Raw genomic sequence first — 12,918 nt, 5'->3', positions numbered from 1 at the left:
TTAATGGCTATGCTCCCTTGTTCCCTGAAACCCGTGGGAGAGCCTCATCAGACAGATTAGAGTACAGTCTGACATACAAATGCAAATCTTCAAAAAATATGGTATCAGGACATAGGACCCTCCTTTAGTGTTTACAAGAAAAATTGAGATATATAAGGTAACATACATGTAATTTGCTTTTGTTTATTGATAAAAGTTTTACAGTAAACAAATGAAAGAACACTATAGAAGATAAATACAAGGGAAATAGTCCAAAATAATATTTCACAGAAATGAAAGAAATAAAAATTCAGTATCCAACTTTAAATTAAAGTTACTAACACAATAATGTAACTATAAAATAAACAATGGTGATTGACAGAAAATTAAAGCAGAGCTTTGTATAAAATGGCTGCCCTTGCGCCAAAAAAATATAAGAAGCAGAAAAATTGAAAATATACCCCTATCACAGAAAGCTGAGTGAATTATAGCAAGGCATTCAAAACAAAATACCTGGGTAACAGGTCTTATTAAAAGCCATTAATATAATACAGTTACAATAATTATTTTAGTTCGTTCAAATGTGAAAGCAATAAACAAAAACATTTTTCTGTGTAAACGTGAAGATAAAAACCAAGCAGATTTTGAGCATTATATTTTCATAACAAAATCTTTTTTTTTGGAATGAGGTATTTGGCAAAAGACATACAATGAAAAGTAATTTATTGTAAGCAAATTAAAATTGGTGCTGCGTTAAAGCTGACATATAGAAATGGTAAATGGAAAATTTGTTTAATGCATGAGCTTTGCTTTTATTTATCATACAATTAAACTAATTAAATTTGTATACACTTTTAATTAAAAAATATTAATATAATTTTGTTCAACACTAAATGTAATATGTACAAATGGCAGCAAAAAAAAAATTATTAGAACTTTATATAAGTAATAAAGAGATATATATCAAGCAACTTGGTGCAGAGCTAGAATACTAACATGAAATAGGTGTCGATCAAATTTATGTACAATTTGCACAATGTCTGTGTAGATTGTAGGCAACAAGAATGAAAATAAAATTCAGAATTAAACTGAAAAAAGGATCAATTAAATTAATCGCAATTGTATTTGTTTTTACATTCCATTCATTGTCATTTGTTTGGTGGCAGGAAGAGTTGAAAGATCCAAGTCGTTGAAGTAAGGATGATCCAATGCAGCTTTGGCTGATATCCTTTTTGCAGGATTGTACGCAAGCATTTGCTAGGTGAAAAAAGAAGCATTAATTAGCATCACAACTTCAAAGCTATCAATATTAGTTTACTATACGGGTATCACTATGTGGAAAGACTCGCGTGTGATCGGAGTTCATAGTCAAAGTCAGGCTTAAAATCTCACGGACAAAACAAAAAGAATTTCAGCTCACTACAAATCTCCAACAAGAAACAAGCCTTCAACCATAGTTTACCTTGAGAGACATTTCACTGAGCTCAACAAGCTTGAAGAAGAAGGACAAACTGATATTTGAAAACAGCTATGGAAAGTGTAATTATTATAAGTGTTTGCTGTAGTTGTAATGCTATGTGCAGAGAATTAAGGATAGTTTTTCCATTACATTTCCACTTTCTATCATTCAGTTAAATTATTGTTGTAACAGTTCTTCCTGACCATGAACAGGGTTTCTGAGCACTTTGAATTCAAGGCTCTGGGAAAAACACAATTCAAGCAACTATTGTTGTATGAAACAAATAGATTCCAAATGTGCAATGAGTCTTTTAAGTAAAAGATCACAGAAGACATCAATAAAAATGGAGTCTATTTGATAAACATTATACATGTATACACATGTACCTCTAATAGATCAAGTCCATTGCTATCCAGTTGAGGAACTGCTTTCCTCAGCCCTTCTCCACTCCATTTTGGAAAGTTTGGTTTATAGTCTGGAAGCTGGGATACTCCTGGCCAGTTCTTGTCTGTTGGGGTACCTAGGATTCTGTGAAGTTCAAACAGCATAATGCAACCTTTTTTCACTATTACAAATGAAATTGTTGGTTGGTTGTTTCACTCTTTTTTTTTCTATTTAAGAATAAAATTATTGTTTTTCCAGCCCAGGCTGAATATTAGATTATTGTACTGCCGATTTTAGGCTAAAAATATTCTCTTAATATTCTTAGATATAGCATATGACATTTCTGTATCAATTACAAGTGTTTGGTGTATAACTTCTTGCAGAAAAGTTATGAACATATGACTAGTGCTGTTTTTGGTTTAGTTTTGCCATTTATTGAAAGGAAGAATCTTGTACTGTATAGTTGACACATGACTGTATTATTTTAAGCAAATGAAAGATTATCGCAGTAATGTACTCAACTTAAGCAGTTGAAAAAAGCAAGCCTGAAAAAAATTCACGCTTGAAAGGGAATCAAACCCATGACCTCTGCGATACTAGCGTAGTGCTCTAACCAACTGAGCTATCAAGCCAACTGGGAGCTGGTCACTTGTGAGTTCATAATATAACCGTGGATGGAGAAGATATGAAATTAATATATGAAATTCATATATTTGTACTGCGGATATACATTTTAAGCAAATTAAAGATCGTCGCAGTAATGTACTCAACTTAAGCAGTTGAGAAAAGCGAGCCTGAAAAAAATTCAGGCTTGAACGGGAATCGAACCCATGACCTCTGCAATACTAGTGCAGCCCTCTAACCAAGCGAGTCAAAATTTCAACACAAAATTATATTATTATTATTATTCTTATTATTCTTATTATTATTATTATTACTATTATTATTATATTCTTATTATTATTTAATGGAAGCAATTTCTCAACAGAGTTAACTAGTTCTGTCTGTTGGAAATCAAAAGGACTTTCATTTCAACTTGAAGATTATATTTATCCTGTGTGACATTAGAGAAGTCGAGTGTTTGATTTATTACTAACCTAAAAATACGGAAAAGTTGGTCAATTTCTGAATCTCCACGAAACAATGGTTGCTTTGTAACCATTTCAGCAAATATACATCCTACACTCCAGATGTCCACAGGACAGGAATATCTTTGACATCCTAAGAGAACCTCAGGTGCACGGTACCACAGGGTTACTACCTAAAATTATGGAAAAATGCAGAGAACAACATGTTAGCACAACAATGCATTCACAGGCATCTTTCTCAATGATCTTATCAGGAAGTAAATTTCTCAAACTCATTAATAAATCTAAACAAACAATTACAACCCATAATCATCTAGTGAAAACAAAGAAAATAATAACCATGAAGGAGCTTTGGATACCCAGAAGTAATTACAATGTAGCATAGATTTTTACAATTTTATTTCTCTGTTCACTCTCACTGTAGTTTTTGTTTTGATTGAGAAGATATAACAAACGCTGGAGTTTCATCGGCTATCCAAACAGCTCAAATTTCGTCAAAATACACCATGTGGTATTTTCAACTCTCTCCTCGAGGGAGGTGTGTGGCGCGGTGGCCTAATGGTTAGTGCGCCGGACTCCAGATTGAGCGGTCCGGGTTCGAGACCTGGCCGGGGTCATTCTGTTGGGTTCTTAGGCAAAACACTTTACTCTCATTATAGTGCCTCTCTCCACCCAGGTGTATAAATGGGTACCGGCGAATTTACTGCTGGGGGGTAACCCTGCGATGGACTAGCATCCCATCCAGGGGGGAGTAGCAATACTCCTAGCCGCTTAATGCTACAGAAACCGGGATAAGCTCCGGCCTGATGAGCCACTTGGCTCGACAGCAGGCTTTACCTTTTACCCTCGATGTTTGGATACCCCATAAACACAGTTGCACTGTCCCTTATGTTTGATCTATCACTTCAATAAACAAGCACAGCACCTCTCTGATGGTGGCTACACCAGGACAGGCATGTTAGGGCTTGAAAAAACTTGGCCAGGGGCAGTTGCTTGCTGGTCTTAGTTTACTTCTCTACAATTTATTCAGCAGAGGATTTCGATCCCAGCATCTGCTTCAAATCTTGTTGAAAGCCCTGGCACTGCACAAGATATGTAACTAGTAATGCATGGTGCAACGAGGATACAAGCCAGCGTTACTGAGCAACTTTAGTCTGTGATGATTTTTGCTGTCAACCGATACTTGCTCCCTAACTGCACTGCATGTATTGTAACAGCTGCCTCCGCCACAGGCTTTTCAAAGGCCGCGCGGGTTTTGGAGAGATCTCCCAACAATCGCGAGCGACTGGGGACGAGGCAGTTGTAACAGCATGTGAATGATAGGCAGAAGGCGAAAAAATAACCGCCTGAGGACTTGATTTTTCCGGCTAAAAGAATGTGTCTGGGTGGATCTTTTTTTAATGTGAGTAAGTGACCCAAATTTTCTGCCTGTGTTCAAGAAAATTTCAAAATCAAAATCTTAGCGCAGGGCTGCAAAAAACTTTTTTCACTTGAAAGGAAATATGTCCTACTAAGAGACCATCTTGGTCGGAGAAAACAAAATTGTGGTCGGACGGAGTTTTCTTCATCCTTGCCGTAAAATGATTTACGATACAAAAATTGTCCGGACATCATGTCCGATGACCAACTGTTATTCGCCATGTTAGCTACATCCCTTTGTATGTACTGTAATGTTCCTTTCTTACCTCATGAGTGTAAGCCCTGACAGGAATTCCAAATGCCCTCCCAAGCCCAAAATCAGCTAACTTGATCAGTCCTTGCTCGTCAATCAACAAGTTCTGGGGTTTCAAATCTCGATGTAAGATTCGGCGACTGTGGCAAAAGTACATGGCATTTGTAATTTGATAGAGGTAGCTCTGAAAAGAAAGCAACACAAGTGAGTATTAGACATGCTGTACTGATAAGTACCTATCATATCCCAATCATGGTGTACAATGTTACATTTATTTCTTTGCTTTCTTTTTTTAAGAAAACCACTCCCATGAATTGTTTACTATATTATTCCTTTTCTTTTATTCATTGCATCCAAACATGCAAATGAATTTGTGAACCACGTCAGTGCATGTTCAGTTTTGCTTTGAACCTGTGCCAACAGCTCAGGTTTGCAAGAAATTTTGAACTCTCTCAAAACTACTCAAGATTGACTTTGTATTTGTAATTTTTCAGTTGAAAAGAGAGAGGAACGATGGGGTATTTGCATCAGGCTAAGAGTGTGATTTATTATTTTTTTTGAAACTCTACATCACAGACCATGCCGCTTGAGAAATTATCCTGCATTGTAATTATAATTTCTTTAATTTTGCTGTTCACAATCTGGATCATTATCCACACCAATCTCAACATCAGGCTTTTCAAAACAAGTCGGTACCCGCCACAGTTCCACAGGCTACTTGATTTTACGTCACCCATTACTTTGGCCATAGCAATCAGCTTGTGAGAGACAAGCCCAGCTTGTCACAGCCACCTACACTGTACTCTTCCAGTTGCTGACACCTACAGTACTTCAAAACATTTTGAAATCCCTGCAACATATGAGATGTTTTACCTTGACTAACATATCGCTTAACAACCCCCGAGTTGTGTCCAAGTGCTTCTTAAGGTCACACATAAGAAATTCAAACACCAAATACAACTTGGCTTCTTCATGAAGAATATGTTCAAGACTAACGACGTTTGGATGATCTTTTAGTTCCTTAAGTAATGAAATTTCTCGCACTGCAGTGCTTGGAATTCCTTCATCTGCCAATTCCAGTCGAATTTTCTTCAAGGCAACCAGCTGGTTATTCTTCTTGTTGCGGCCTTTGTACACCACACCATATGTACCTGTAGGGGATTAGGATCAATTTAGGTTTCTGGGAAACTGCTCACCTACCCCTCCCTAAACCTAATATTTTGCCCAAAGCGATAAGTAAGGGTTAATGTTAGGTTTGGGGAGGGGTAGGTGAGCAGTTTCCCAGAAACCTAAATTGATCCGGGGATTACAACACAGATTTTTTAAAGCCTTTTTTTAAATTTTCACCAATTACAGCGGATTCAGGTTGAGCGTTTAATGATCCCAGTTGTTGCGTTCATTGTCACAGTTGATTGATTGCGTTGTGGGGCAAAAAATGACAGACGTTGTTAGGTGGAAATGACAACGTTCTGTCTGGGAAAAACCACGTTGTCACTTGACCAGCGGTATTCGTGTCTTGGATCTTATTAATCTTCAATTGTTAAATAAGATCCAAGACACAGCGCTAGTCGAGTGACAATGTGCTTTTCTCAGAAAGAACGTTGTCATTCCCACCTAGCGACCTGTCATTTTGCCTCGCAACGCAATCAATCAACCATGACAACAAATGCGGCAACTGAGACAAACACTCAACCTGAGTCCGCTGTTAATTTACTTGCTTTTACAAAAACAAATTCACAAATCATTAAACCTGGTTTGCATGATTTCAACTTGAAACAAAAGTTGCAGAATACCGGTAAGTGTGAATTCAGTCAGTTCTTGCCAGACTTTTTTTCTTTCAAGCTGGCAATAGGCTATTAATTTTTTGCCAGCTGCAAACAAATTTGTCATTGGTGACCAAACAATCCCAGGATGTCTTGGGAATTTTTGATGACTTTTTCTGACTGTTTCTCCTTTATCAAAACCATCTCTTTTTGAAAAGGAAAACACTGACACTCAAATTAAAAGTGTAAAATCCTTTTCTTTCAAATTCACAGTTTTGGTATCACTGCAAACACTAGGCCACAGTTGTTCAAGGGACAGATATTTACATATACAATCTTTTTATTTTATAAGAATCTTGTTTATAAGAATATCGAGGCTGAAATTTGCGAACTTTTAAGAATATTTTAAGAATAAACCCGAGGCTGAGATTTTGAAAAGAATGTAGTTTTTAGTTGAAACAAAATCTGGTATTTTCATTTCCATCACTTTATTTCTGTGAGGAATGCTTTGTTTAAAGCCAAAACGGCCAGGCTGCAACGAAAACCAATGGTACATGTGCACAATGTAACACGATACAGATCTGGACACCAAACACTTGTAATATATTGATTACCCAATACTTGCTAAAACGGAAATGTCAAACGGAATGTTCTAAGAATGTTCATAAGAATATTTTCAGCCTAAAATCGGCAGAAAAATAAGAATATTCAGCCTGGGTCGGAAAAACTGTATTCTTATAAAATAAAAAAGAGTGTAAATATACTCACCGGATACTATCCAGTGGATAGCCCAGTTTCTTTTGTCAACACTTCAAGGAAAGTGATTTACCAATGGATCTACTGTTATCCACCCTTTCAAAGGTCTACAATTTCAATACACATATTACACAGCCACTTTAGTTACCTTCTCCGATCTTTTCAATTTTAATGAAATCATCCATCTTCATTTCTCCAGCTTTGGATCCCATTCTGAATTGTTTGTAATATCCTGAACTGCGTAAGACTTACCTTGAAAATGTTGAAAGCAAAATGTTTAGAACGGTGTAACGTTTATAACATTAAGTCCATTTTTGAAGGGAACTGGCAAACTGTTTCATTGGCTGTTAATTTATACTCCGCTACCATCGAATTCCAGAGCCTCTAAACCACAGCAAGTGAAAATTTCGAACGAAAATTGTTTTTTTTTTCGTTACAGCTGTAGATGTTCATACATTTGTGGATGATTTATTTATCTTGTTAATTTATCTCTCCATCGCTGTATTGAAATACAGGAATATTTTATAGTCCGTTCCAGAACTGCGTGTTCGAACGAAAGCCAAGATGACTTGCATGCACGCGCGGTAACATGGCTTCCCTTGCCGAAGACAAAGACATTCGTAGTTCTTGTATATTGCTAGCCCTTGGTGTTATCACATTTCTCTTACATTTAAAAATAAGTTAACAACCGAAGTTGGCAGACTAATAAAAGCTTTGAAGGGTTTAAATCGTCTCCGCCACATTCATCGGGCGCGACATTTAAAATCTGTAATCTACATGCAAGCCCACGTTTAAATTAATCAAATAATCTGAGCCAACAGCTTGCTTTTTAAGCTAGCGAAGTATTTATTATAAAAACCGAAACAATCTACCAATACCTGCTTGGAAAATGCGGTGTTATGTTCTAAGAATGTGTCTATAAAACGAAAAATCGGCGCTGTTGGTCGGTTAGAATTCACAAGGCCAAACAACGCGTGGTAACGGAAAGAAATTACACTCATTTATCGTTGGAATAGTAATTTTTTTTAAATTCAAATCGACCTTAAGCAACTGATTACGTATAAGCTGAAATAAATTAAAATACGAGATGTAAAAGTATTTAGGAAAAGTTAAAATACAGTTAAAAATTGTCCACAAACCTGAAAGAAGCGTCTCAAACTGAAGGCCACAATGCGAGCTGTCGTGAGATTTGTATTTGAAAATAGCGGCGTTGGTTCCATTGACCAATCATATCGCAGGATTCAATTCAGCCTCAGGTCGCCGCGGACAATCTGCTACCTCGATAAAACCACAATTTTGATTGGATAACATATCGACACGCTGGACCAATCAAATTCACTATAATATCCCGTGATGTTCCTTTTCTTCTTGTATTCAAAATGGAGGCTTTGTATGGAATACCCTTTCACATTTTAGAAGTTCCTAACCTAAAATTAAAGAAGCCAGGATGGGTGAAACCTCCATCAGCAATGATCGTTTTCGCTTTTGTTCTCCTGTCGTATTTTTTGGTCACTGGAGGTAAGCTGTGTACATTTGATTTCTCAACAATGCTTCGTGACGAAAAGAAATGGTCTAAATAAAAATTCCATGCACTCATGCAGTGTTCGAAACTACAAGTTTATTACGTGTACACAGTATGGGATTTGTTTAAGGCTCACATGAAAATCGCCACAGTGTTTTGCAAGTTTACTTAACTTAGGAAGCATAACATTATGGGTTTGTGATTTATTTACCTGTGCTGTGTGCCCATGCTAGAGGAAATACGTGGCACTCATGAGTTGAGAGAAAAAATTAAGCTTAGAATTGACTGAATGCACAGTGCTTGCTATCCATGCCGCACTTGCAATCGATCAAAAATGTTTCATTGCTAAATCAGTAAAGCATTATTGTTTGGTATTATCAACATTGGGTTATATTTAAATTGATTAATATATGCATTATATGAAAAAAGAAATATTTTCGTTTTCACTACTCAAAAGGATATTATAATACATGTAATTGGAATAAGATTAACATGTCTTTGGCTTTTGGCTTTGGATTTTAATACTCAATATTACTATGTCCAGGGTATTTGTGTTCTATAATTTATTGCATTCACTGGAAATTCTATTCTTCATCAGCACTTGTGACCAATAGTTTATTACTGGATTCCAAAAAGAAATGTTACAAAATCAGGTAGATGCATGGGAAATAGCTTGCGCTAAGATGGCATTTGCTTTTGTAAAAGGTCTGCATACAAGCCTAGTGGCTCATCAGGCTGGAGCTTATCCCGGTTTCTGTAGCATGAAGCAACAAAGAGTATTTCTACTTACCCTGGATGGGATGCTAGTCCATCACAGGGCTACCCCCAACAGTAAATTCGCCGGTACCTATTTATACATCAGGCACTACAGGAGTAAAGTGCCTTGCCCAAGAACACAACACAGTGACGCAACTAGGGCTTGAACCCAGACTGCTTGATCCAGAGTCCAGCATGCTAACTGTTAGGCCACCACAACTCCCATATTTGCCTTTTGTGCCAATCATCTAATAGGTGTTTTTGTCTTGTGTCTGGGATCATCTTCCTTGCCACATGATTTCCAGGACTTCTTACTTCTCTGATCATTTACTAAATAGAATTTATGATTAATCTATAACTGAAGTTTGCATTTGCGTAGTTGAGAAAAATTAACATGCTAATTAATACGCGACTTCACCTTGCAGGTATTATCTATGATGTGATTGTGGAACCACCAAGTGTTGGAAGCACAACAGATGAGTTTGGTCACAGTAAACCAGTAAGTAAAGTTACTAGTTCTTCATGGCTCCCTAACTGGATCTTTCGTCACTGTTAGTGGGAATATTCCCAACATGCATATCTTTCTTCTAAAGGCAGAACAACAGACAGAAAAATTTATGTCAAAAAAAAAAATGCCTCTCTGCAGTTGTTATTTGGGACAGTAATCATGTGAGAATTCTCCAAAATAGAAGATTTCTATTCCATGTACACCATTTGATTTATTCAGTCAAAGTAAAGACAGAATTTAGCAATTAATCATTTGGAAAAGGGTTTGGAGGGCACTGGGCAAGTTACCCACCTGTGAACATGGTTTTTCCCAGCTGCTGTCAACAACCTCAACTGACTTTTATCTACCGGTATTTTCAGTATAAAGAACATCAAATAGGCTTCTATCTTTTCCACTGAGTGTACTTTCTTTTTGCCATCCTGCTCAAAAAACCTAATGAAGCCCCAGTATTTCTAAGATACCACAAATCTGTTAAACATGTATGCATTCAAGTGACAATTTACATGTTCCCTTATAACAATGTTTTGACACAGCATAATTCAATATTTGTCAGAATTGTGCTGTCAATCCTTATTTTCTTTTTTACAACAAAGATGTGAGATTTTGTTTTTGTGTTTCCCTGCAGGTTGCGTTCATGCCATACCGTGTAAATGGTCAGTACATCATGGAGGGTTTGGCATCAAGTTTTCTATTCACCATGGGTGGACTGGGCTTTATTATCTTGGATAAATCCAATGCTGTTGGCATGTCCAAACTAAACAGATTTCTCCTGCTGTTCCTGGGTTTTGTGTGTGTCTTAGTGTCTTTCTTTACATGCAGAGTGTTCATGAGGATGAAGCTGCCGTGAGTATAATTGTGTCATTATACTGTAAAGTATTGATAAACCTATGTTGTGTATGGTGGACTTTGTTGCTTTTTCCACTCTGAGAAATAATCTCCTGGGGAGGGGACTCCTTTTTAAAATTGACAAGTGCGATCTTTATATTTTAAATTAGGGGTGAAAATTGGTGTGTACCACTCACTACATACATTGTACACCACTGGAGTTATTCAGGGTGTTCCTTTTAACATTTCCAAAGTGGGTCCCTCTCGGTGACCTTTATAAGGGAGTCTCCCTCTGGAACAATTACCTTTCAGTTAGAATTATATTTCTGAGAGTTGACTGGGCCAGTGGTTTTCATCACAGAAGCTACAAACTACTAAGCAACATAATTTTATGTGATTTTGTGTTAAGAACAGGATGTTTATCTAGAATGCTCAAAAGTGCTTAATCTATTGTATTCAATTGCCATACATGTGTTACAAACACTTCTTTCCCTTATTTTCTGCTTGTTATTTATTTTACTCCTGTGCAAGGGTTCCCTTTGTTACTAATAAATCACATAAGCAAGAAACTAATACTGAAATTCGAAATAAATAGCTGTCACTTGATTTTTAAAAATTTTTACACTATTTTCCCAAGCACAAACTTTGCCATATTTTGGGGCTTTTCTCATCCAAGGACTTACTGTTTAGAATACATTTTACAACAGACTTGGGAGGCCACTATTTCTATGTTCACCAAGTAATAGTTATATTTTACTAATTGCTTTCTTTGTTGTTATTATTATTTTCAGAGGCTACATGCAAGTTTATTAGAAGCAAATATCAAGATTCTTTGCCTCGCCAGACAGAATCAGTTATCACATTCAATGTAGTTGTTATTCTCTTGTGAAATAAACTCTTTTACTAAACAAGACTTGTTTGCATTCTTCCCACTGTTAAATCAAAGCAATGTTTTATTATTTTTTGTTGTAGGTTTTTGTTTGAAAAAAAAAACGTTTCAGTCTTGCCAAGGTTTTCCTCCATACTTATAGGGAAATACAGCTAAAAGGGTACATTTACCTGAAGGAAGGTGTTTGCACAACATAATTTTGAATTTTTAGAAAAAAAAAATCCCTTCAGACAGCTGGTATATCAGTCAAGATCACTCAACTGGGATTCATCCAGGGAGGACTGAACTTCCTGTACCTTTGTTATCCTTTTTCTCCTGGTTCCCGTCGCTTTCTTAATGGCTGCCAGCTCTTTGTATTATTTCTGTTGCAAAATGTTTTGCACTGTGGCAAACGTTTTCCCACTTTCTACCGGCCCCCACCACCTTGACAGTCCTGCTTCCTGCCCTCTCTTGTCCCAACTCCCCTAGACTTCCCACTCCTCTTTTACCCCCAGGTCCGTGATCAGAATTCTGGGAAGGTGTTGCGCAAAAAATCGACGGCGACCCTGTTACACGAGTCAACTTTCTTAATATTCGTTTTTTGACTTGGGTTCAAAAACTGGCAACGTGTTGCCGAGTCAAAAGTTGCGCGAAAAATCGTCCCCGGTACCATGTTACACGGCGAACGATCATTGTTGCAAGTTGTCCCGTGTAACATCACCTTAGGTCACCTTTAGGGTGAAAAACTGGCGCATGCGCATGCAAGTTATCCTGGACTCTCTCTTCGCGCGCCTGGGTTCAACCCCTTTAAATGGCGCGCGGGAGGGAGAGTTCAGGGACTGGACTAGCTGTTTACCAGTTAGTAAGTGGTTTTCCAAAATCAGCAAACCGACCGAAAGAGATGGCGCTTACCATTTTAATTTTGCCCGTTTCTGTTTTTTTCCTGGATGGGAGACAAGGGAAATGAACAAATGTTACAGAATTTTCTGACTGTTCATACCAACCGGAATATAAGGACTAGCCAACGAAGTCCATTTCGGAAAATAACTGCTTCGCTTTCCAACCGAGATTTTAAAGATTTTTCGTTAAACTTTTAGTAAGCACCCATAGAAACGCCAGGAAACCGAGCAATAATACGATTTTCTCCGTTTTTGTACAGGCTAATTTTTATTCATTTCTACAAAACACTTATCCCGTGTGTATCACATAAACGGGTTAACAACATTCATTAATACCTTCAAAGGTCTTGTAGGATCATTATATTAGTGCTTGAAAGTCGTTGGGTATATTCCACCCTAAAATTATCAGTGAGGTCAATATACGATGGTATTGAAGTTA

At 37.1% G+C, this 12,918-nt stretch overlaps 2 protein-coding genes across 2 annotated transcripts; one reads left to right on the top strand and one right to left on the bottom strand.

The window, feature by feature from the left end:
- Nucleotides 1-163: 163 nt before the first annotated feature.
- LOC144643952 (cyclin-dependent kinase 1-like) lies at nt 164-8,291 on the bottom strand. The gene is made up of 7 exons (XM_078503352.1): nt 8,241-8,291; nt 7,250-7,353; nt 5,456-5,733; nt 4,596-4,766; nt 2,920-3,083; nt 1,825-1,966; nt 164-1,236 (listed from the first exon to the last, which is right to left on the bottom strand). Exons 2-7 carry the CDS (start codon nt 7,311-7,313, stop codon nt 1,111-1,113), a joined length of 945 nt encoding a protein of 314 aa, XP_078359478.1. The 5' UTR covers nt 7,314-7,353; nt 8,241-8,291; the 3' UTR covers nt 164-1,110.
- Nucleotides 8,292-8,457: 166 nt separating this feature from the next.
- Nucleotides 8,458-11,623, top strand: LOC144643955 (oligosaccharyltransferase complex subunit OSTC-like). Its single transcript, XM_078503355.1, has 4 exons — nt 8,458-8,619; nt 9,805-9,878; nt 10,513-10,730; nt 11,504-11,623. The coding sequence occupies exons 1-4, from the start codon at nt 8,481-8,483 to the stop codon at nt 11,523-11,525; spliced, it is 453 nt and encodes a 150-aa protein (XP_078359481.1). The 5' UTR covers nt 8,458-8,480; the 3' UTR covers nt 11,526-11,623.
- Nucleotides 11,624-12,918: the final 1,295 nt, after the last annotated feature.

Source organism: Oculina patagonica, chromosome 2 (genome assembly GCF_052425735.1).
Source record: "Oculina patagonica isolate OP01 chromosome 2, crgOcupat, whole genome shotgun sequence".
In the NCBI taxonomy this organism is placed as follows: domain Eukaryota; kingdom Metazoa; phylum Cnidaria; class Anthozoa; order Scleractinia; family Oculinidae; genus Oculina; species Oculina patagonica.
This window is presented reverse-complemented; position numbering and strand designations above follow the sequence as displayed.

Coding starts and splice junctions, on each gene's coding strand:
- LOC144643952 (XM_078503352.1), bottom strand. CDS start 7,313: ATGGGATCCAAAGCTGGAGAAATGAAGATGGATGATTTCATTAAAATT. Junction 5,734..7,249: donor AATTGAAAAGATCGGAGAAG/GTAACTAAAGTG, acceptor AATCCCCTACAG/GTACATATGGTGTGGTGTAC. Junction 1,967..2,919: donor CAACTTTTCCGTATTTTTAG/GTTAGTAATAAA, acceptor TGAACTTCACAG/AATCCTAGGTACCCCAACAG.
- LOC144643955 (XM_078503355.1), top strand. CDS start 8,481: ATGGAGGCTTTGTATGGAATACCCTTTCACATTTTAGAAGTTCCTAAC. Junction 9,879..10,512: donor AGTTTGGTCACAGTAAACCA/GTAAGTAAAGTT, acceptor GTTTCCCTGCAG/GTTGCGTTCATGCCATACCG. Junction 10,731..11,503: donor TTCATGAGGATGAAGCTGCC/GTGAGTATAATT, acceptor TATTATTTTCAG/AGGCTACATGCAAGTTTATT.